The following is a 25,337-nucleotide window of genomic DNA, read 5'->3' as shown; positions in this document are numbered from 1 at the left end:
GATGCCAACAATAGCCCTCTTCATGGCACACAATGAAGAAATACCCACTGAACATTTCTGCCCCCATTAGGTCCTTCACATATGGATATGTGGACCTACAAAAAAACGGAGGCATTTCTTAAACAACAAAGAATTTATTTGAGCCACTGCAGCCCAGGAAATGCTTCCAAGTTACCTTGCGAAGCGCCCTGAAGAACAAAAGAGAGGCTGGAGCTTTTAAAGAAAAAAGGATGAATAAGGACAGAGGGAGATTACAAAAGTTGTTTTTCAACTGCTACAATTGGTGTGATTGTATCTAAAGGGACTGGTTTTAACAGTTAAAAAGGTCACCTGTGGTGAGGGACCTTCCAGAGCTCAGCAGGAAGCAGATACTTTGGTTGTTCAGCCAGGAAATTGTGACCTTCATCCAAGGCCTGCCTTAGGTTCAAGCTAAAATGGCCTCCTGGCTCCACTTTAGATTCTTTGATTAGCCTGTTGTCATTTTCCTTCATCACATCCGAACACTGATTTCTGTCACACCTTGAATATAAAAAGCAATAATGAATATGAAGTTTCATGTACACTCAAGTAAGATATTTCTCCTCTTTACAGTCACATATTTCTTATGAATTGAAATACAATATCCCACATATAACTAGTTATTTTTCTTTGAGCAACAGATTTATTATTCATTTACTAAAAAACATGTTTAGCACAAAGATATGCTATATAGAAAGATAAAGCATAACACTTTTTCTATTTTCACTGCTTTTTGAAAAAGAGACTTTTTCCACTTGTAGAACTATATAAACACAGACATGAAAAACACCAACATCAAATTTTTAAAAAATTGGCAAGCACATTTGGGCTTAATAAAAATTAAACTGGCAATTTTGAAAACACTGTATACTATGAGATGTGTACATGTTTCTTCTGGAAAAATCTTCATGTTGGTTCCAAATGAATATTATCAATTAAAGTAATTGAAAGGCAATGAATATTTAAACCTAGTTGTATCGAGTAGAAACAATAACTTTCCAGATGTAGAAAGAACTGAGCACTTAAGACTGACAGGCATTCTTATCTGATTCAAAAATTAACTCTAGGTGCTCAAAAGTCAACTCTCCAGGTGCACTGGGAGCAGTCTTATTCATTGGATTAACAATAGCTCATATTAGAAGTGATGAAATTTTCAGTTGTCTTAGGTTGCTATTACTATCACTATATCTTAAAGTTTTTGAGTCTAGCTTTTTACTATATGTAAATAAGACTAGTTTTTTTTTTCATTATCTCCGTGATAGCCCTTCAAAAGACACAAACTTGAAAGGGTAGAAGAGCAAGGAAAAGAGTAACAAAAGGACCAATACGTGGAGGAGAGAGATAAATGCATAAAATAACTTAGCTCAACTATCATTCATTATTATTCAAATAACATCCTACCAGCTTACAAAGACAGAAGGGGGCCATGAGGGCTTTCCTGTATGAACTTCAAATCTAGGCAGGGAGACAATAAGTTCTATGTATGTTATTCAGTAACAAAAGAATACAATTTCCAAGGTGAAGCAATAGGCACGATAGTAAATGCCAAATAGCTGAGAAAGTCTGATGTCATAAAAGAGGCTCCAAAAAGGAAAGTATATGTGATCCCATGCCAAGGGAGGTATAGGATTTGTCACAGAAACCCCAGACAGAACAATAGCATAGAATAACCTGAGTGGAAATGATTAGGCTGCCAAGAAGCCAGGAATAACTCAGAGAAGATCTAAAGAGGAAGAGCAATACACAAGGCCCACAAGTTAACGGAGGGAGCAGAGGCATAGGAGTCTGATTCTAGAGCTCCTAGGAAGCCATGTAGGTTTTTGAACTGGAAAGTAGCTTCAGAAATAAGATGTTGTGCTTCCATTATGTTAAAACAATCTGCTGGGTTGAATGAAAATTTGATCAAGCTCTTGTTCGCATGTACATAGTTTGATCTGGCCTTTCACGCTGGAGGTATGATGATTGACATGCAATATGATTCATATGTTTACATGGTGCAAAGTTAGATTTAAAAAAATTATCTAATAGTCTTACCTTTTAATAAACATATGAAGCATTTATACTTCACTCTGCTGAGATTTTTACAAATATGGTTCCTTAAAATTATTTATAAATTATTAAAATTTATTTATCAACTACATAAATGCACATAGCATTGTGGACTGAATTGTGTTCCTCCAAAATTCATTGAAACCCTAACCCCCGGTGTATCTGATCTTGACTTTTTCAGCCTTCAGAACTGTGAGAAATTGAGGCCCAGCATGGTGGTTCACACCTGTAATCCCGACACTTTGGAAGTTCGCAGTGGGATGATCGCTTGAACCCAAGAGTTTGACACTAGCCTGGCAACAAGGTGAGTCCCCATCTCAAAAAAAAATTCTATGAGAAATGAATTCCTGTTGTTTAAGCTCTCCAGTCTATGGCATTATGTTATGACAGCCAGAGCGGACTAACATACATTGCAGCATTATAAACTATCTCAGACACTTCACTGATCCTTTCTCTCCACGGAATTCTCTAAATTTTCTTAGCTTTACCTTAAAAGTAGGTGGCAGGCAAGGGGAACATGAACTAATGGCTATTGAATGTTAAGTTAGCATCTGTTAGATGCTGTATACATATTATTGAATTTAATCCTGGCAGGCATATGTGACACAGTGATCTATAGGAAATGTTTCAATACAACTTTATTGAAAACAAGTGATAGAAAATGTGCACATTTTATAATCCACAATTAAATGTCTTCTAAATAGTATACACATATAACTAATTTATAACTGTTAACCACAGCGGACAGTGAAAATAAAACACTCCTTGATAACTTTTCTGAAGGATAATCAATAATTTATTTCTCTTTAATTGTCACAATTACCACAATTATCTAGCTACATGACCAATGTCACTACATATCACAGGAAGATTGTCCACCTACACTTTACGGAGACGAAGACAATGGCCATTTATGAGTTAAATGTACAATGGGATGTTAACACCATTTATGAGTTAAATGTACAATGGGATGTTAAAAAGCAGTGGCTTTTATGTGCAAGACAAGATATGGCACATGATTTATTATGAACAGGTTTGATTTATAACATATTATGCCAGGAAACAAGCATAGAAATGTTTTGGCATTGAGTTGTTATTAAAGTAGAAAATAAGTAAACTAGAGAAATAAATCCGGATTTTCACTTACATTAGATACATTAAAGTAGGAAATTAGTTGGCTCCTCAGCATTTTTGTGCAAGTTTTTTTTGTTTTCTCTCCTTTTCTTTTTGATTTTTTATTATAAACGGGTAATATGAATATATCACAAGTAAAAGAATGATCTCAGCCAAAAAGAAGGTACCAGTATATGAAAAACAAATGAAAAATTACCAGGTATTTTTTTGCTTACAAAAAATTTAAACTATAAAGAGTCACAAAAAATATATAAAAACGCCACATTGAACGAGGCAATCATACTCTACCGAAACTGGTAGCATCCTCTTAAAATCAGTCGCATGCATTCCGATCATTCGGTCATACCGTGGTCACCGACAAGAAGGCATTATGGACTCTCGTGCCATCCGGAGACTTGGCCCCATGGGTCATCAATTCTTGGATTGTCATCCAGTTGTCCAAAATTTTCTTGTTTCTCTTTTTCATCATCTTTTTGTGACTCAGTTCAATGATACTGATCTCCTTCTTGCCCTCGCTGCCACTCTGAGGGCTCTCCTTGAGACACTCTAACCGGCTCCGCATCATGAACTCTCGGCGACGGCGCTGCTCTTTGGCCCTAACCAGGTGCTGCTTTCTCTCCTCTTTGCTCCAGTAGCGCCCCATTTTCATCTCACTCATGGTGTCATCATCTGTGGTCATGCCACTCCGCTCCTCCTTGATCTTTAAGGCACGTTCCTTCAGGATGCGGTCTCGCACGGGTCTCTTTGTGATGTACCGTGTCCCATCGCTCCTAATTTTCACCTTCCATTCCATCTTGGGCTCTGCACACTTCTGAGACTCCTTGCACATGCTTACCAAGCTGAGCTGACTCTGAGCATACTCGACTGCAGATTTCTGTTGGATTAACTGCATGTAGCTTTGATAATGCCGGGCATGTGCTGGGATGTTCGCATATCTATATGAGGAGCTGTGGTAAGGAGAGAGGTAAGGGATGTGTTCGCTGACTGCCTTCTCTTGGTCAGGAAGCTTGCTGCCTTCCAAAATCTTCTCCTTGCTTTCAGCACTACAACCTTGCTCTGTGGTTTTCGCTTTGGTGGAGGTCGACTCTTTACTGCTCTGTCCAGAAGAGGACTGGTTGGCTGCCATTGTGCTTCCCACATTTTTCTTATTGGTGAGGTTGATCATCCTTGGAAGGGAACTGTCAGGGGAACGGTCTACAGCGAGCGGAGTACTTCTGCAGCTTTCAGCTGTGTTGTAAGCACTAGAACTGTCCTTGTCAGACTTTTCTGGATGTTCCATGATGTCATCCAGCTTTCCCCTTTGCATGTCTATGCTGGTGTTATAATTCCGGAATCCTCCATCATGCAATGTCCAGATGTCTCCATACTGGTCTGTCACTTTCTGGAGCCTGTGAGCCTGCATGATATTCTGACACTCTAGCTCAATGTTTCTCAGCTCTTCATTAAGCAGCTGTAGCTCATGCTCCACTCCCTCTTGCTCCCCTTGATTGCATTCAATTGTGCTGCTTGAGTAATATAGGTCATACTCTCCATGATTTCGAATCTTGCATTTGAGCTCCAAGAGCTGCCTGAATCTTTCACAGTCCTCTTCGTGGTTGCCAATGCTGTCTGAGTCAATGTATTCACCAGACACGAGGCTCTCATTGTACTGAAGTTCAGCGCTTCCTAGAGTGTCTTGACTCTGCCCCAGTTCTCTCTTGCTCTTCAAGGATGTGCTGTTGGGGTCCTCAGCTGCATTCTCCTGCTCTGAGCTCTCGTCATTTCGCAAGCTTTCATCTGTGCGTCCTACTCCACTGTCCTTCTCGTGGTTGTTGGATGAGGATGTTGCAGTGTCTGTTGTGCCTTCTTCTTCCTCTTGCTTTTTTGGCTAAAAAAATAACATTGAAAGAACAATGAAAATTATTTTGAAAAACACTGATGATTAAAAATCTTACTTGAAAACCAGTGCTTCTTGGCCAAAGTTGCATCTCCTAGAACGTTGCTCTAATTTTGGTGTCCATCACAATTTTAGAAATAAAAATTAGCTAATGGCAGCTTTTTATACAATGAAATAAAACAAAAGCTGCTCGAATATGGCTATGATATTCACTTGGATATAAATAAGACAGGATGCATTCAAATAAGTGATTCTTTAGGTTTTCTCTTACTTGGGAAACTCAGGGTGAATGTGTATAAGCAAAGTGACTGTATGAATTTCTGAGGTGATAATATGCAAAAGAATAAGACAGAATGTCTAAATGGTCTTCAGCAATATGGAAACCTGAAGTTCAGAAGCCACAATTACGTTATGTTTTTCACTTCAAGTACAGAGGAAACTTCACAGACTTAGTAAGATGCTGACAACAGGTAAGCCAAACATCACAGAGTTTGAGGACTAAGTTAACATTATGCACTGGAGCCTAGGACATTCCTATACATAGGTGAGGATGCTCAATCTCACATGGATTCAGATTATTAGTGACCGATTCAGGTTATTAATGACAAGGCAAAGCTTCCTCTTCCAGTGCCAGAATTTCTTATATGTCCAGGACGCCATGCTCCTGAATAAATGTGCTCTGACCTCAGTGCACTCTAATTCATGTTTCTTAAAGGCAACAATGTCTCATTTGCATTGTATAAGATTTTCTACTCTTAACCAGGGATTTTTTTTTTTTAAGATAAGTAAAAATTCAATCCCATGAAAATTTGAACAGCACTGATTGCCAGACATGGGCATAATATCAAAAAATTTTTGACACATATGTCATATATATGTATATATATATATGCATGTATGTTTATGTAGTGTGTGTGCGTGTGTGTGAGTGTGAGAGAGAGAGAGAGAGAGAGAGGGAGAGGGAGAGGGAGAGGGAGAAGAGAGACATACACTTTGGTAATTTTTGGTTTTCATGTAAAACAATTAACTGTAGCTATCCTAATAAGATGGCATGTGTAGTTCTTTCTCTGTGAATATGGTAAAGTTACTTTCACCTCTATCAGTGATCACATGATAATCTATAAGGCAGTTTCCAGATTATGCCTGCCTTATGCCTAAGTTTATTGTGTGTGTGTGTGTGTGTGTGTGTGTGTGTGTAGCCATCCCTCTAGCAGTTGTAATTACATAATTAAATATAATCAAGTCAACAGCTATTGCTAAAGAAGGATGGAACAAATGATAAAAAATATTCTAAAAGAAGTCTAAAAAGGTCTAGAAAATTGTTATTTTCTTCTACATAAGTAATGGCAGGAAAAAAAAGTAACAAATTGAAGAAGAGAGAACATAACCATGTATCAGGTTATTTCATGACTCTCAGTCTTTCACTGGAATATGTTCATTCATTTGTTGAAAACATACTGAGATTGATCTTAAATATCTTACTGATAAAAAAATTATAAGGAAGTAACTGTAACTAACAATGGAAAGCTTGTTACATCCCTAGATAAGGTGACAATAGTATTTAATATGGCAATGTCTGCATACTACACCATATAACTCTCAAAGGATGTTCTTGATACTGGGCATTTGATTTTATATATCATGTTATTTATAATTTTATTTTTCTAATATCTTGTCATGAGCTGAAAAATACAAGACTAGTTTTTTAAAATTTTACATGCAGCTCAGATAATACAGACAAATTATGCTATGGGAGATGTTGCACAATGTAACACCAGTTATAAGACCAAGGATACCAGGTAAAATGAAACTTTCCATAAAGTAGATTCACATATGGATATGTATTTTTTCAGTTGAATTTCCCTTTTCCTTTGTTACTGGTCTAATGAACAACTGTGAAAATATAAAGAGTTTTTCATTCTTATACCTGGAATTCCTAGTTTCTAAGGTAATGCTGCTCTATCATTTATCATTTCCCTATGGAAATATTATAGCGACAGGCAATGTTTCTACCTAGACATTTCTAATGTAGTATTATTGTTTATAAGGGCAAAGGACTTTTAAGGTTTTTGTACTTCTCATCAATTTTTAGTCTCATGGTGAAGAAAAATTTCCACACAATGAGAATCTAACCTCAGGGACATCTAGTGTTACCTCACAAGACCTAACATTTGTATTACCTCTGATGAGTAGGCAGCATTTGACACCATATCACTTCACCTGGACAGGATTTCTCCCTGCTTTCTTTATTCCAACATCCTCCTGTCAGTTCAGTATCAGGTCACATTTTGTATGTAAGAAAAAAAAGCTTGGAGCAAGGACTTTCTTGCTTGTAACCAGCAGCTGCCACCAAAAATATCTTTTTATGTGGCCAGTGTTGAAGTTATATATGCAAATTTTAATCTGTCCTATCTATATTGAAAGGCAATCACCACAGTAGCAATAGTGCTTGTGAGTATGAACTTCTGTTTGTGGAGTGGCCAAAGAGCATCCATGATGAGCACATGAGTGTATCACATGTGACTATGTTGATGCTATAGTGTGCAATCTAATTATTTATTTAGTATGTGGACTTGTACACACACATACACATTTCTGTTATGGGATGTTAGCAAGCTGAGTATTTCATTATTCATCTTTGTAAAGTGATAGAATGTTTGTGCTGTATGTTTCTAAACCTGTCAAGGTTTTCAAATAAATTGTCATCTTTTAGGATGTGTTAAGAATTAATGCTGAGGCCAGGCATAGTGGCTCAAGCCTGTAATCTCAGCACTTTGGAAGGCTGAGGCTGGTGGACCACTTAAGGTCAGGAGTTTGAGACCAGCCTGGTCAACATGGTGAAACCCTGTCTCTACTAAAAATATAAAAATTAGCTGAGTGTGGTGGCATACACCTGTGGTCCCAGCTACTCAGGAGTCTGAGGGAGGAGAATCACTTGAGCCCGGGAGGGAGAGGTTGCAGTGAGCTGAGATCATGCCACTGCACTCCAGCCTGGGTGACAGAGCAAGACTCTATCTTTACAAAAAAAAAAAAAAAAAGAATTAATGTTGAGAATAGGAAGATAATTGAATCATTAAAGTGAAAACAAAATTATATTTTTGAAAACAAAAATACATGGCAGATACATGAATGTAATGTAACAAATCTAGAATATATTGAACTTGTTTCTATAAAATGGGAAAATGACAATAAAAATAATGAAAAGAATCTTAAGACTCACTTCGCCACAAGCCACACTGTGATCTTTTACTAGTTACGAATCCATTAAGGGCAGCAATGTTTCTACTCATTTTTCTTTGTATTCTCAGTTTCAAATGTGGTGCTTGAAACATATTAGGAGTTCTAAATTTTCAGTTGAAAGCAAATGTGACCTTAAGGAAAAATGATGTCAATAATCTCAAATTATACTATCAGAAATGTTGCACAAATTATGCCATGGGAAATGTGTCAACAGCAGCTGTAAGACCAAGGATAATATCTATGATTACTCAGAATATCCAGGTGTAATGCCATCCAGTACACAAATAAAACTGATGGCTTACATCATGTCTTCTTTATCCTATGGTGATAGCCTAAGTGTTCAAATAGATACATTAATATTTTATTATTATTTTTTCACTGGGAAATTCAGGTTTATTTGTTTGCATTTTAATGTCAATCAAGTGGGTGATAGCTTAAGGGGGAGATTAGATCAGTCATAGGAAATAAAGAAGCAAGTGTCTTCTTTGAATATGTAAAGTATAGTGGGTATGAACATGTGATCAACATGATTGTTAAATGGGTGACTTGGCAGAATGCTGGGGTCATAGGGAAGAATTATACCTGCTAAAATCAGAAAAAATGCACAGATTATAGTATGGCTGAAGCTGCTAAAGAGATCTTGCATGCCATTTTTTTAAATTAGCACAGCAGGTTGACTATAGTCAGTAATAACTTAATTGTACATTTAAAAATAACTAAAAGAGTATTATCAGATTATATGTAATACAAAGGATAAATGGTTGAGGAATCGATACCCCATTCTTTATGATGTAATTATTTCATTTTCCATGCCTGTATGAAAGCATCTTGTGTACCTCATAAATATATACACCTACTAGGTACCCACAAATATTAAACATTAATATTTTAAAGTAAAAAAATTACTTGTTGGGGAGGTTACCTCAGTTTGTTTTCAGCCGGCATATTGAGAAATTACACACATTTTTTACCACTGACTTTCTGCAATTAGTTTAAAGTAGTACCTAGGTCAACATTTGAATACTGCTGTACTGTATTAACTGTGGTCCCTGAGCTTCCCAAACTGGAATATTCTTAATGGAAAAACATGTTATTGATTCCCTCTGCTTCATTTGAGATGATTGTTTGCTCTACAAAATTACCATGATAGGGATGTTTGATTAAACCCTTTGATTTTGTTTTCATCTCCATTTATGGTTACACATTAATAAAAGAACAAGCAACATCTCAAATGATGTAGTTCAAATTGTTGGCCCTACCTGCTCCACCTCATTGGCAGTGGGTTGCATTGCTTCATTATGCTCTTCTTCCAACATCTCCAAGTTTAACTCCTCTAAGAATTCATTCCTTTCATCTTCCAGCCAGCCTTCATCCAGCTGCAAAAGAATACATTAGTACGTTATATTATGTTAGTGAGAACTCATGCTAAAATAGGGTAAACTTAAATGGCTGATGCCCCACGAGTTCCTTTTATCATAATGATTCTCTTCAGACTACCAGCCTCCCATAGTTCACCCCTCAGAAAGAAGAAAAGGTTATAAAAAAAAAAAATTGGACTCAGGCCTTTTATCCTTTCCTGAAACAGGGCTACAGATTTTCTCTCATAACCAAGTAAATCTCACAGCACAGAACATTACCTTCTTTCAAAATGCATGAAAAGCATCCTGCATAATCCACAGCTGTCATGCTCATTACCTCCAACAGTCCTGTGTTAAAAGGACTGCCATGCTACTAACAGGACTATGAGACAATTGGGCTTTTTTTCTTTAACAGCCCCCAATGAGACTGCACACAAAGTGCCCCCCATACACTCATGCTATCCTCATCCGGCTTTTTCTTTTTGGGTGGGCTCCCATGTTAGCAAGATGGCTGTTTGCCACAAAAGAGTCTACAGATAACATTTATTTTATCTGTAAAGAGAGAAAAAAGATTCCAAGTCTCAAAAAAAAAGAAAAGAAAAGGAAAGAAAAGCAACATTACTCCGTATCTATTTCAATTCATTTTCAGGCCCAATTTTATAGGAAGAACACCACAGTGGATGTGACAGTTAAGGGTGGTGGAGTGGTGTGGGCCATGCAGGGTTTTGTTTACGGTTGCTGAAAACAAGTATTCTTGTAGAATTCTTAACACAAATTAAACTGAGCAAATCCCTTCGGCTTTTCAATACAAAGTGAAGTGGAAAACTGGTGGTTCCCTGGCTAATATGATCAGTGTTGACAGTTAGTACAGATAATTTGCCTCAAAGTGGATTTTTGGAGCTGGATTACGTAAATTAGCTGTCTGTGCTGATTAAATTAACAGGATTATTGTCAAAACTCTGCATCACCCTGTGCTACAAAGAAACGGCAGCATTCTAGTGGACAACAGTTTGAGATATTTTGACTACCAATGAACTGGCAAAGTAAGTTTTTAAACATAACTGAACTTCTACAGCTTAAAAATAAACCAGAAAGGACATTAAACTGCACCAAAAGAGGCATTAGCATATATGTATCATCTTTATTTATATGCAGGAAAATCATAGATTTCATGATATCTATTAAAGGCCATGTAGAACTTAAATGACTTCAAATTTAACTGGGGCCCAAAATACAGGCACATTTGTTCACCCTCATTTATCTTAATGTGGCCTGAGTAAGTTGATCAAATTCCTATGACCTTGATATGCAGATGAGCTATGATAATTATGCCAACTAAAAATGTAAATTCAGTCCAATTTGTAATTGTTCAAGTTTTACATTCTTTAATCTTTTTCAAGTATCATAAAGCTGCAAATGCCAGACCTCATGCAGAATTACTTAAAATGAGGAATCCTCACTTGTCACCAACACATCAGGAATTTTTCTTTAATCAGGTCAAAATAAAGTACCTTCTAACACTGACACAGTGAATGATGAAACAGAGTATTTTGAGGATTAAATGAAGTGGTGGGGAAAATAGAAAATGGTCAAAATTAATGATTCCCTATAACTCTTTTCTTACTGAGTAACCCCATAGATTCCTGACTTGCCAGCTGTAGTCATTACATATCTATTTTGATAAGGCTTTCTTTTTGGCTGGAGGTGCACACAGCACAATTAGCAAAGGCAGATTCTTCTTGCTCACTTCCTTCCTCTCTCCTATTTCCCCCTTTCTACCTCGATGTGCATTCACTACAGTCTGAGTCTAACGCAGTGGCAGAGACGAAAATCTCCCTTGAGCTGAGTTGCAGGAAAAGAGGGATTGTCATTGCTAAAGAGTGAGGATCTGTCTGCACCAAAGGGGGCCACATGTGGTATCTCAGAGAAAGGAACAACCTGCACTGTCTCAAAGGTAGTGGCTACAAGCTCTTATGAAAATCCTTTCTGCTCCAGTGTCCTGAGGGAAATAGGACAGAAAAGCAATATCTCTAATGGTCTCAGGAAGAAAATGGGCAGAAAATGAAAGAGAGTTGACAGGAAATGAGGAAAATGAGTTATTTAAAAATATTGCACAAATGCACAATACTGCCCCCAGCAACTCTGTACATCATTTCCAAGAACCTAGAGAGCATTTGAAATATTAAAAATAAAAAAAGCTAGAAAAAGCACACAAAAAGCTTCCACATTCTCCGTGTATAAAATACACATGCAAAATAAATAAATAAATAAATAATGAGATAACTTGAGTTCAATGGAAAAATATGGGTAATAAAAGTCAAGAGTTTTTAGTGTGTGTTTTTTTTTTTTTTGTCACTTCATAGCATGTGCTGATTAAATTACATTTTTAAAGAATCGAATTAAAATGTATTTCTTTTCCTGATTTCTCTGGAAATCTGTTTTCGTTTTTTTTTCTGTAGGTAATTAGCTTCCTTCTGGTGGCATGAGGCTTCTTCAGGATCAAGGGGCTAAGGCAGATCCTAATTTTGACAGGCAGGATGGCATCCTATGGAGTCAGACAGCCATCTTTTATCAAGTGTGGAAAGGGAAGTCTCATTTGAAAATTCATCCTTTGGCACTGACTTCTGGGGGAAAAGGTTAGGAATGTAGCCAGATATTCAAATTTTCCACTGGTTTTACCCAGCGTATATATTCCATCAAAGATTAACAGAATCTGGTCTTATGTCATTAATTTCTACTATTTCTACAGCCCATTATGGCCTCTATGTGGCATAGTGTAAGGAAATGCTTTAGTTCTAAATTAATGAGGTTCTCTAGCAGTTACATGGAATGGGCAGGGAAACCACATTATAACATAAAAGTATCATCTTCTCTACTATAGAGATGGCAACTGAGTTCTCTTCAATTTATCATAAATTTCACTAATATGCATTTAGCCCCTTTATTATGTTCTTTTTTTTCCCATCTATTTTATTGCATTTTAGGTTTTGGGGTACATGTGAAGAACATGCAAGATTGTTGCATAGGTACACATGTGGCAGTGTGATTTACCGCATTCCTCCCCATCACCTATATCTGGCCTCTCTCCCCTTGCTATCTCTCCCCAACTCCCCAACCCCCACCATCCCTCCCCTATTTCCCCCCAGGTGACCCCAGTGTGTAGTGCTCCCCTCCCTGTGTCCATGTGTTCTCATTGTTCAACACCTGCCTATGAGTGAGAACATGCAGTATTTGATCTGCTCTTCTGTCAGTTTGTGTTCTTTTTTAAAGAAAATGGGAGCAGTGAGATAACTAGTTTGAGCAATTTCCAGATAATTGGTATAATTTCATATGTATTCAAAAATTCATTCCCACATAGGCAGTGTGGGGGTTGTGTGGGCTTGTTTCCCCACTCCTAAGACCTCAGGTGTGTAACTTTACTCTGCCCCAGGCTATGGCAGACTTTATGGGAACCATTTAGAATGGGCAAGGGCATAAAGGAAATATATGTGGAAAAGGTGATCTTTTATAACCACTATATTCAAGTCAGGATTCAGTCTGACACTGAAATATACTTACTCAATGTAATTTATAGATAGTGTGTAGTTACTGAGTCTGAAAAATATCAGATCAATAACCGAGGAGACAAATGGTGATATAACTAACTTGACTCAAACGACTGACAGATGGATAGACTGGTGACAACAGTCTATTTGTCCTTTCTGCTGTGTGGTGGGATATAAAGAGTATATAAAATGAAGCCCCAGTAGTACTTTTCTTCCACCATTATCTTTCCTTTACTTTCATGACATCTTCCTCTGTAAAGATTTTAAAAATTCATTTAGAAGCTATCAGTTTGTTTTTGACTGGACAATAGTGTTGGTCACACTAAACTTGGAAAAAAAATTCATTTAATATACATGGAACCAGACTGTGCTATACAAGACATTTTAATTGATAAAGTTATTCTAAAAAGATTTAAGTTGATGGGCTAGTGCTTCTCTCGTGGATATTCTTCCAGGATACCTTCACATGCCAGTTAAGTATTTTCAGATGGAAACCTAAAGCAAGGATCCACACAGAATTAAAAGGTTCCACACAGCCATTTATTCATTTGTGTAATTATTTAAATAACTGGCAAATTGAAGGAGAGACTGTGATTCAATTTTATATGCTTTTCCCCCCTTAAAAGGGATATTTAGCTGCCATACTATGGAGCAATATAAGGAAGTCTTTAATTATAATTTTTTGATAAGTTAGGAAAGATCAGTCTTTATTGTATTTTGTACCTTAATTGGTTTCATATGTATTTTTAAAATTCACTCCCACATAGGCAATGTGGTGGGTTATGTGGGACGACATAACCGTGATATTGATTTGATAGAGAATAGCAGATAATGCATATAAATTCATTCACAAATTTATTCTCAGCGAATTCAGTGAATATACAGTTCAGTCTCAAGACTTTTGATCTCTGTTCTGACCTGAATCTCTGGCCTTGCAACAAGCAGCACGATTCTCTTACACTCATCGTTAGACAGCAAGGCCACAGCTTCTTCTCGATTCTGGACATCTTCCCCATTTATCTAGAAAACAAATGAGAGTGGCATATTAGTTTCCATTTCCACAATGCTGCACACAATAAATGGCAAATATCAGCTCATTTATGGTAAATGTATGGACAATGAAGCTCACACAATGGGCTCATCTTCAGCCCCTCAGCACAAAGTGCCTTCACTCAATTACGCGCTTACTGTAAGAGCCATATCGATCCCTGAAGGATGGCGGACATCAGAGGAAGCAGTTATGTTCATAAATGTCCAACCTGTGCCCTGGCAACATACATCTAGCAACACAATTAACCAGCCCCTGACAGGTGACGTTCATCTTTCTTCGCTCAGAGTAATGGAAGTGTCACTCTGAGATAATAGTGCTGGGGAAGAAGGACTGGCAATACCACGACTGAAATCCGTCATCCTGCACGCTCACCGTGAGCCAATTAGAGAGCTGCAGTATTATCCCTCACCAGGCAAGGCTCGCAGGCCACTGCTGATTACATTTTCATTTAATCATTTCATATTTGTGTGGCGGTCTGACTCAGTTGCTAAAACATCATCGTCAGGATAAATCTCAGAGTTTACCTGATCAAAATAAAGTAACATTCTCATCAATACTGCACTTTCCTTCTAATATTTATCCATTTCCTAAAACAACAAAACTAATGAAATACCTTCAGACTCATCTCTTAAATATTTATTTTTTTAAAAAAATTATCATAGAGTAACATTGAATTTTTTAAAATAATGATGAGTGAAAGAAACCAAGCTAGAGTAAACTTTTGATTATATGTAAGAGATTCCAGTGGCATGAGAAATATCTTTTTACATTTTCTAAGTTCTAAAGAGTAAATAAGATTTGTAAAGTTTTTTAAACTACATTTTTATGTGCAAAAACATTTAGCTCTTAATTAACAAAACTTTTTCCTTTGGATAGTTAATAATTATTTTCTTTTATTGATTACTCGAAACCATAGAGACAATAAGATTTTTGATCCATATATGTAATCAAATAATGAGGAAAGAAATTCTAACTAAAGAGGTCAAGTAATTCTGTCTAAAATAGTATTACTTGAACAAGTTAAACAGATGGAAAATGTGGCTGCACTGACCATTCTTTTTTCAATAATTAATCTAATGTCTTTCGCTAAGGACTTCCGCTTAAAAGCACAGAGAGACTATTGAGGTTTTCTCCTCGTAGGTCTCTGGGTTTCTGGCTGATGCATAAGGGTAGAGGTAATTATCTAAAAACAAGCCCAGAAATCTCAACTTTGGACCACAATAACTAATACTTATTCCTACACTCTTATATGTATTTAGTGCAAGGAAAGCAGGCAATAATAGTAAAAAAAATCATATGGGCAAAAGCTGTGTTTTCTTACTCCAATCACTGTCATTTCTGACTTGTATACATAGAAAGGAAATTCAGTGGTTATAAGTTTCACGTGCATTCCCCATTTGTTTTTGCAATTCGCAAATAAAATTCATCAAATTAGGAAATAGAAACTGATTCTACAATGGAAAATAATGACTGGAAAGGATATGCTATGGTTTGTTACAAATACATCTGAAAAAGCATGTGTGTACTGACTCCAAGGCCTTTTTTCTCAAATGAAGATAAATTGGCAGTGGTGGATTCCACTGTACCTCCCCTGCCCTCTATTAAGTGCAGTTTTAAAATAACACTTTACAGTATTTACTCTATTTGCACTTTGAGGGCTTATGTCTGTTTCATAGCAATTCTTAGTAATATATTGGCAATGCATCTATTTGTCTGTCAAACATGGACCTGTTTATCCATCTCCTCTCCACTACAGGCACATCTGATCCTAAGAGAATTGAATCGGGTGATCTCACACAGCTTATCTTCATCTTTTCTAGTTGAAATATACTTCTCACTTCTTTTTTTCCTGGTTTCCACTCAACTACATATATACTTCCTCATTCTTCATCTAAATTTCACTTATCATTAATCTAAATACTCATTCATGTTAGTCTAATGCTGCTATTATGTTTGCTATCTTGAAATGCATATAATAATCGTGCCTTTCTCAGAGGGTCTTTATGAGGATTACATGAGTCGATATATGTAAAAATCTTAAATAGTGCCTGGTACATAGAAAGTCTTCAATGTTGGCACATATTACTGTTGATGCTGTTGTTACTGTTATTACTATCATCATTTATATTTTAATCCTTAGTAAAGAAAAGACTCTTCATGCTAGATAAAGCAAATAGAGTGAGATTTATGGAAAGTTATTAAATGCTTAGTAATAAACACGATTTTATTTTACAAGGTATCTACCACCTACGTATTTCTAACTCTTAGAGGACTATCAGGAAACAATGTGGTTGTTTGCCTTTTCGTTTCTTTATAGTTGGTATTCATCTCTCTCCCCTGAGAACTCATTACGACCAGAGCTATGGTCTCTGGTCCTGGCAATAATTAGTTCTTATTTGGGGGCAACAGATCATTTCTTGCCGAAACACTTCAGGATAATACTTGGGATAAAATCACTACCACAGAAATGTGGCATTAAAATGTAATTTATTGTATCTTTTTGAAAATAAGTGCCACACTTTAGCCAACTGGTTGGTAGATGCTATTGTACTCAGGACATTAGTTTTATACCCAGACTGTTACTGGGGCAAGAAAGGTAGCCATGGGTTTCAGCAAAGATACCTCTCAAGGAATGAAAAGATTTGAGGAACAGAATCAGATAGAGCTTTCAACCTTCAGTTGCTCTTGCTTCTGAAATAATGGCTTATAGTTACAGGATTGTTTGTGAGAATGCAGCCTGCTGTGCTGGGAGAATACCAGGCAGACATGAAAGTGGAGGACCCAGTAATAAGGGAAGGAGACAGATGAGTAGTCATGTCACATGGCTTAATGGAACACTTCCACTTTAAGAAAGCAGAGGGAAAGAGAACCAAGAGAAAGATAGCAGGTAAGTTTTGTTAACATAACAGTCTCACTTTCTGTACATGGCCATATGTAAATATTAGTTTCAAAATGGATATTGCCTTGGCTAAGAAGATATCTGTGGTACTTAGGTGGATAGATCAGTCAAATCTCACTTTAGGCCCATCTCCTATATGTGTTTATGAGTGTGTGTGTGTGTGTGTGTGTGTGTGTGTGTGTGTGTGTGTGTGTGTAGTCCTAAAAGCTTAGAAATGAGATGTAATATAGCTTTTCTCTTTAATATACTAGTATCTAGTTTTTTTTTTCTATTATTGTACCAGACATAGGTGGGCAACTCAAATTCTTGACATCCAACCATCAATGGAATTTCTTAGGAAAACCCAAGAATCTTAGGCAATAAGAAAAGATTTATTTCATATGTGTTTATATTTTAGTATGGTGACAAAGGAGGTGATCAAAGTATAGAGACATAGATGTGGAAAGAACAGAAATAGAGGGAAAATATCCAAAGGGAATAAAATAAAAGAATAAGAGAACCAGGGTATTAGTTTACTCTCATGCTGCTATGAAGAAATACCTGAGACTGGGTAATTTATAAAGAAAAGAGGATTAATTGGCTTACAGTTCTGCATGTCTGGGGAAGCCTCAGGAAACTTACAATCATGGGGGAAGGCACCTCTTCACAGGTGGCAGGAGAGAGAATGAGTGCCGAACAAAGGGGGAAAAGCCCCTTATAAAACCATCAGATCTTGTGAGAACTCACTCACTAACAGCATGGGAGTAACTGCCCCCGTGATTCAATTACCCACCACTGGGCCCCGCCCCCCACCATGGCACATAGGGATTATGGGAACTACAATTCAAGATGAGATTTGGGTGGGTATATAGCCAAATCATATCAACCAGTTTATGTGTAGAACAGAGAAAAGAAGAGAAAGCTCATTAGAAGTCCTGTTGTTTCACTGTTTGAGTTCTTGCCAAGTGTTGTCAGGAAGTCATCCTTAGGAATGGGATTGAATTTTTGGCCAACATGAGATTAGGCTGCTTACATGGAATATTACAGGTTTACCATCCCAAGGAGAAAAGGAGAATACAGCATTCTCGTCTTGGAAACTCCTTGGAAAGCTGGTCACATGTGTGATCCTTCACTCTTGTTACCTGACTTAGAAATGCCATATTCAGCACTGCAATTTTATGAGAGAATGCCTCCAGATTAATTCCTGGAGATATATTTGATATAAGTTCCTGGCAATGACACAGCAGACAGAACTACAAAGGAATGGAAAGGAAGAACTAACCTTGCAGAGAAAAAGCACAGGAGAACCACAACGATTCTCAGAAAGTTGGTTCATGGTTTCTCTTCTACACAATCCCCTTTGCATGAGAGCACATGTGTGTGTATGTGTATATGTGTGTGTAAGTGAGATGTGAGTGGGCGCAGTCAGTCACCTACAGGTCCATGGTGTGCTACATTAAGAAGAGTTTGGCTACACAATGAGGGCAGGGACATTAACATACTTAAGTTAAATGAACAGAAAATTAAAATCACAATCGCCCTGAAGAGATTCATTAAAATAAAAGCCGTCTAAGAAACTTTAAGGATAAGAAGTAAATCCTCTGTTTTTCCTACTCTCATCTCTCTGGGAAAGGAGTCATTAATTGCTCATTACAGGGTATCCCATAATCTCCTCATCAACCATAAGGGAGCCATTTGTCTCTGGGTACAATTTTGTCAGAGAGTTTTACTTAATATAATTCATAATCACCCTTAAGACTCTTCGTTCCCTATGTGTGCAGACAGAATTGAATTCTAGATTTTTTACTGCGACATGTGTTGTGACATATTTGTCACAGAATATAAAGTAATCAGGCAGAAAACAGCACTTTATCATCCTGCTATTGTTTCCTTAGTGAACCTAGACCATTAAGGAATACTTTATTATATAGCAGGTATTTTCTCTCAAAACTTACCTGCCCACAATGTCACTAAGGATTTGGAAGTGCTATAACATATGGAAACACATGCACTTTATTTCTATCCAACTATACCTACAGAACAAATGAATGAAGCTTTAATAACTATATTTGTGTATCTAGCCTACGGAAGAGTGGTTAGCTGGGAACTAGGAAGGGAGCCAGGTACAGCAGGCGGTCTGGGATGTGGAGTAGATGGCAAGAGGAAGAACTGCCAGCTGGCAACAGCAAAGGAGGAGTAAGAAAAATGACACAGTATAGACCAAATGCATCTGCAAATGTATCCAAATAAGGTCATTACATGTTGGGGCACACATTTTCCAGATTTTCCAGTCACTGAGCATTTGACTCTATTACAGCATTGTGGGATGAATGCTGGGTGTAATGTGACTCTGAGCATCAAAATATTACATTATTCTCAGTATATTTAATTGGAGATGTTAACGAAGTGAACAATACATTTAAAATTATTTCAAAATTAAAAAAATAGTAAAACACTTTTGTAGCTTTCGTTATCTGGATGATACATGAAAAGGGTCCCTGTAATTTCTTAATGAACTGTAAGTAAAGCCTTTCAAAAGATGTTATTGATCTATCCTATCATTCTTTCCACTGAATACCCTGGTTTCATTCGTTGATTTATTCATGTGTGTGTGTGTGAAAGATGACAAAAATGTGGTGATCAACAAGACTATGTCTTGGCTCCTGGTCCACTTTTCCTTCCCCTATATATGACAGACATAGTTCATTTTGTTTACTATAGATCACTCTTTAGGGAGCTCACTGAAGGAGAAATTATATACTTGAGGTTTTCTGAAAACTAGTGAGACCCCAAATGATCATTAATTCACACTTTGTATTCTTTCCTAATTGGAGCCTTAACAGACGGTCCATGGTAAAAAAGGAGCTCTGCACTTTCTAGCTAGAGGAAGAACAGGTGGTGAGGAAGTGGTGTGATTCCATGGGTGTTGTCCTGAACAAGGGAGAGAACTGCAGAAGGCTGGGCAGGACGTGTGCCCAGGCAGTGCAGGCACAGTGTTACCATGACAGTGTCATGCCGTACCGTGATCATCTGTGTATGCTGCTGTCTTCCTAAACAGAGACAGCGGGCTCCAAATGCTGGGACAACATCTTGTCTATTTTTGAAGACCTAGTTTTCAGATTCCAAAAGTGGGAATCCAAAGAAATGCTCTCCAGGGGTCTGTATCCAACAAGGAGAAATAGGAGCTCTGGAACTGTGGCAGTGATGTTTTAACAACTTATCACTCCCTGGATTTATCATTCAAGTCCTCCTCTCTGTTTCACAGTTGTGATCAGCAGTGAAACTCCACCTGAAGGACCTCTGTTTTTATTTTGGGGTTGATCTGCTGGTCGCAAGAGCCAGGGGAGGTCTTCTCCCTGTAGCCATTCTTTCTTTCTTTCTTTCTTTTTTTTTTTTTGATAGTGTCTTACTTTGTCATTTAGGCTGGAGTGGAGTGGCACCATCTTGGCTCACTGCAACCTCCGTATCTCCAGCTCAAGTGATTCTCCTGCCTCAGCCTTCTGACTAGGTGGGATTACAGGTACCTTCCACCATGCCTGGCTAATTTTTATATTTTTAGTGGAGACAGGGTTTCACCACATTGGCCAGGCTGGCCTCGAACTCCTGACTTCGTGATCTGCCCTCCTCAGCCTCTCAAAGTGCTGGGATTACAGGCATGAGCTACCGTTTAGACTTTCATATAGCAAAGGAACATTTAGATCCATGTTCACCTAACTTATTCTGGATAACTAACTTATTCTGGATAATAACTGCTGCTGCTAGTAGTCATAGCCATTAATATTTGTTTAGTACTTATGCATTGCGTTAAGCATATTGCATGCATAATCTCATTTCACCTTCACAACAATAATAGGTTATTATTACCATTTTTTAAAAATGAGGAAGTGAAGCTTAGGATGAGAGTAGGTTAGATGAGGTGCCAAGCAAATGGTGAAGCTGGAAGAGAAGTCATATTTGACTCCAGAGATTCTATCTGAACGATTAATTATTAGCTAATCACTCTTAATAAGTCATACCATCATTAACAAGTTTTAAATGATAGCTTTTTTGGGTTTTATAGTTGTTAATATCCAAAAGCAAAGACAAATTATTTTCTCAACAGTTTACAAGAAACAAAATAATAACTGTTGGACAGACTGTGAGAAACTAAAGGAAATAACCACACCACCTACTTGCAAAATACGATCCCCTTCTCGAATCCGGCCATCTTTGGCAGCAATGCTATTTGGATCTACCTGTAATAAAGAGGACATATATCTTCAGCCAGATATGAAACATTCCCTTAAGAACTTAAAAATATGGTTTAAAAATATATTTTGAAAATTTAAAAATATATTTTGAAAATATATTTTCAAAAAGCTGTTTTCAAATTCTGTTGATTTATGACAGTGTATGTCATATTTCTCTCCATCAAAGCTCACTGATTCTAAAAATATAAATGAGCTATTTTAGAATGAACAAGAATAAAATTGTGAGGACTAGAGCAGAACTTAATCTGAAGATCATTTTTTCACCCTTCCTCCTCCTGTCCTCTATTTCTTCCTTCCTTTTTCCCCTCATTCTTTTTTTCACATTCATTCACTCATTTCTGTATCCCAACTGTCACACAGGATCTTCAGTTAACATAAGATGTTAATACTAGGACTCTCTGGATCCAGGATATTTACTTTCTATGAGATGATTTTAAATCCTGCCTTACTTGTCTTATCAAAGCTGACAGCTATACTGTAAATCCATACTTATAAAGAGAATTATGTCTCATGAGCACATTAATTTATAAAGAAATTTACAACCTATGTTTCTCAAGAAACACATACACACACAAATCCAATCCATGAATTTAATTACTAAATACCATTTTACATATGGGGTAAAGTATATTAACTATAAACTATCTATCTTAGAATGTATAGACATTTAAGACTCTGTCAGGAGCTTATCGGCATTTTAAGGCCAAACTTGAGTGACGATCTACAGTTCACTGGGAGCAATTTCATCTATCAGATTTCATGTGATGGCTTCAAACTTTATTTAAACTTGTTGCAGAAGAGCTTTTTTTTTTTAAGCAAAGTATTTCAAGTGTAGCATGAGGTTGATCCATCCTATCCACATGCTAGATAGTACTTTCCTATTAGGGGTGCCACCAATTGAGCCTTAAATCATCCTTCAAGAATAATAGGCATTATAATTACACGTAAGAGGTAAAAGGAAAACATTCCTTCCAAGTACATATGTTCGGATCCTGTGTCTTCTTTTCCTTCCCTGAAAGCTGCAGTTGCAATTCTGACATATATTTAAATAGTAAACAGAGACTTACTAGAAGGAAGTGAGGGATTAATCATGGACTGTATCCCATTTAAAAGCCATTCACAATCTAAAACCTTGTCTTTAGAACTGTAATCAAACTAATATTAAACTTCTCCCTTCCTACCTCTGTACATATTACAAAAGATAATTCCACAGATGTTTCCTTATACTTCCTCACCCTAATCAGGGGAATTATCCTAATTGCATATTTAAAAGAAGTACATAAGTGGAATATTGTCTGGAGTTCTTCCATTGCAGAAGCCAGTCAGTAAATTTTTTGGTAAAGGGATAAAGAGTAATATTTTACACTTGCAGAGTTGCGTTGTTTTCTAAATGCATTAATTACATCATCTCTTCCACATTCTAAGCAACTATATAAAAACAATAAAATAAGTATTGTTGTACTCAGTTTCTGGTTGAGAAAGCTGAAGCTCAGTATATTAGGTAATGTTTTCACGATTATGGCCAAGAAAACTTGGAACAGCATAGAACAGCAATTAGTATCTAGTTTGTCTAACTCCAGCATTCATATGTAAATATATATATGCACATATGCTTTGCACATATAAGTAATTTTTATCATATGCATATTTAATTTTAATTTTTTTATATTTAGAGACAGGGTCTCATCCTGTCACTCAGGCTGCAGTGCAGTGGCACAATAGCTCACTGTACCCTCAAACTACTGTGTTCAAACAATCCTGCTGCCAAAGCCTCCTGAATAGTTAGGACTACAGGCATATGCCACCATGACTGACTAATTTTTTTTTTTTTTTTAATAGAGACAGGGTCTCATTGTGTTGCCTGGGTTGGCCTCAAACTCCTGGTCTTAAGCAATCCTCCTGTGTTGGCCTCCCAAAGTGCTGGGTTTTAATTTTTTAAAACATACCTTCCTACTTCACATAAAATAATGCCTTTGTGAGTTTTAAAAAATCACCTATTATAATAAAATTTGCTTCACAGTCTTCAAAAGGAATTAACACTAACAGTATCTCACATTTTAGAATCTCACTTGTGTATTTCTTCTTGGCCTCTGGCTAAGATCAAGGGTAGAATCTCACTCATGGGGTTGAATAAAACAAACTAATAGATGCACTCATTGGGTATTCAAATTTATCAATGACATCAGCAGAGTAAAAGATGTGATTATTGTGAATAGTAATTCAAAACAATTAGCCAGTGCTACTGTCAATAGAACTCATAAAAGGCACAGAAGAATGGAAGGACAGATGTTTGAGGATCAAAAACTTTGCTGGACTTGCTGCATTCTTATGGGAATTTATTCAGATTTGGATATTGTGACCACTTTTGCACTTTTCCTTGCTGGGATTCTGGAGCGAAAGTATTCACATTAAACAAGCTGATAATAATTACATTACTTGGGCAGCATAATTTACTTTGCTAATTGAAAGTGACAAGTTTTGGAACATGGCCAATTTTTCACATTCAAGCCTCTGAAGGAAGAGTTTTCTCCTTGTGAGTCATTTCACCCCATTTCTCCCAGTTTCCCTCCTCAAATTTCTCCTCCGCTACCCCCATGGCATTTCTTACCTCGCTGACATAAATGCCAGTGTCTTCTTCATCATCTGTTCGGTAACAGACTGTCAGGCCCAGCTTCTCTTGACTGCTAACACGACACAACTCGACCTCCTGAGAGAACAACACACACAGATGACATTTATGTCAGAAAGAAAACATCCAGGAGAATGGAGAACTCGTCGATATTCTTTGGGTCACTCTGGCAAGTATTAAAAATTATTGCCAAACATTGGAAATTAACTTTTGTTACCAATATTATTCAAATGTTCTTTCAGCATGGATTTCTATATAGTTAAGCCAATGTTTTATATTTTTATTGTAAAGTTGGAGATACACAATTGTTTCAATCAAGTTGTCAATGTAAAACTCCTTAAAAATTATACAATAATGTATAAATCAAATACATGTATACATCAATACACTGGAATCAATAAAATATTTGATAATGTCAAAGTTGGTGGAAAAATGTTCATAAAAACATGAAGAGTTACTGTTACATGCTTTTGTTTGTATTATTAGAAAACAAAATAAGCTCAAATAAAAAAAAGACTATTCTGAGCTGTTTCCATCAATTCTGCTCTTGAGTTCTACACAGTATGCTAATAAGCAAGTGTTTTTTGTACGTCAGGCCAAGGTTTTCTATTATTTTATAGAAACTCTCATTCTTGGAAAGAAATGGGTTCATCCAGACTGAAGGGAGAGACATCAAAAGCCATTTGGGGCAGAGGCAATGATTCAAAATGAAGCAGTAAATGAACAAGAAAATGCATTTACTGAAACACATGGCTAAGGGCTTGAAATGTCAGTCCTCAGGTAATGTATATTGAATCTACTTCCTGATTTATGTTCAGTAAAATAATGATAAATTTCAGTGTATTTCATTTTTATATAATGAAACGGACTTGTACTACTTTCAGAAGCAGATGACTTCAGGATAAATTACATATTTCCAAGGATTAAAACACAAATTAGCACACTAATTACAGAGAATTTATTCCTATTGGATGGAGAATATAAGACCCATTAGTAAATAATCAGATGAAGAACAATGTCTATTTAAATTAGAAGTGAAGTCTGGATCAATTTCTAGCACTCAGGCTCTGTGGGAGTGCTGAATTTGTCTATCTTGCTTAATGCTCTTTCTCTAGTGCTTAGAATGGGATAGTTTCAGTGTGGGCACTCAGTAACAGCTAGCTGAAGGGTGACTAATTTTATTTCAGAAATCTTTCCTAGTGCACACAGATTTTTGTAAAACCATAAGTAGGCAGTCTTTCCTCTTTGGAAATAGATGAGTGTGTGTGTGTGTGTGTGTGTGTGTGTGTGTGTGTGTGTGTGTGTGTGT

The 25,337-nt window shown here is 36.8% G+C and overlaps 1 protein-coding gene across 2 annotated transcripts in view; it reads right to left on the bottom strand.

The window, feature by feature from the left end:
• Nucleotides 1-2,840: 2,840 nt before the first annotated feature.
• PDZRN4 (PDZ domain containing ring finger 4) overlaps nucleotides 2,841-25,337 on the bottom strand; it is a 388,487-nt gene continuing 365,990 nt past the window's right edge. For both annotated transcript variants that reach the window (XM_032248350.1, XM_032248351.1), the window contains 5 exons: nucleotides 24,008-24,106; nucleotides 21,322-21,384; nucleotides 14,139-14,240; nucleotides 9,577-9,693; nucleotides 2,841-5,068 (listed from right to left, as the gene is read on the bottom strand). In XM_032248350.1, the coding sequence (XP_032104241.1) occupies nucleotides 3,542-5,068; nucleotides 9,577-9,693; nucleotides 14,139-14,240; nucleotides 21,322-21,384; nucleotides 24,008-24,106 (1,908 nt within the window). In that variant the 3' untranslated portion in view covers nucleotides 2,841-3,541. The remainder of the gene's footprint in view (nucleotides 5,069-9,576; nucleotides 9,694-14,138; nucleotides 14,241-21,321; nucleotides 21,385-24,007; nucleotides 24,107-25,337) is intronic.

This window comes from Sapajus apella, unplaced genomic scaffold, assembly GCF_009761245.1.
Source record: "Sapajus apella isolate SASKATOON/1434 unplaced genomic scaffold, GSC_monkey_1.0 scaffold66, whole genome shotgun sequence".
NCBI classification, from domain to species: Eukaryota; Metazoa; Chordata; class Mammalia; order Primates; family Cebidae; genus Sapajus; species Sapajus apella.
Note: the sequence above shows the minus strand (reverse complement) of the source record. Positions and strands in the feature narration are given on the sequence as shown.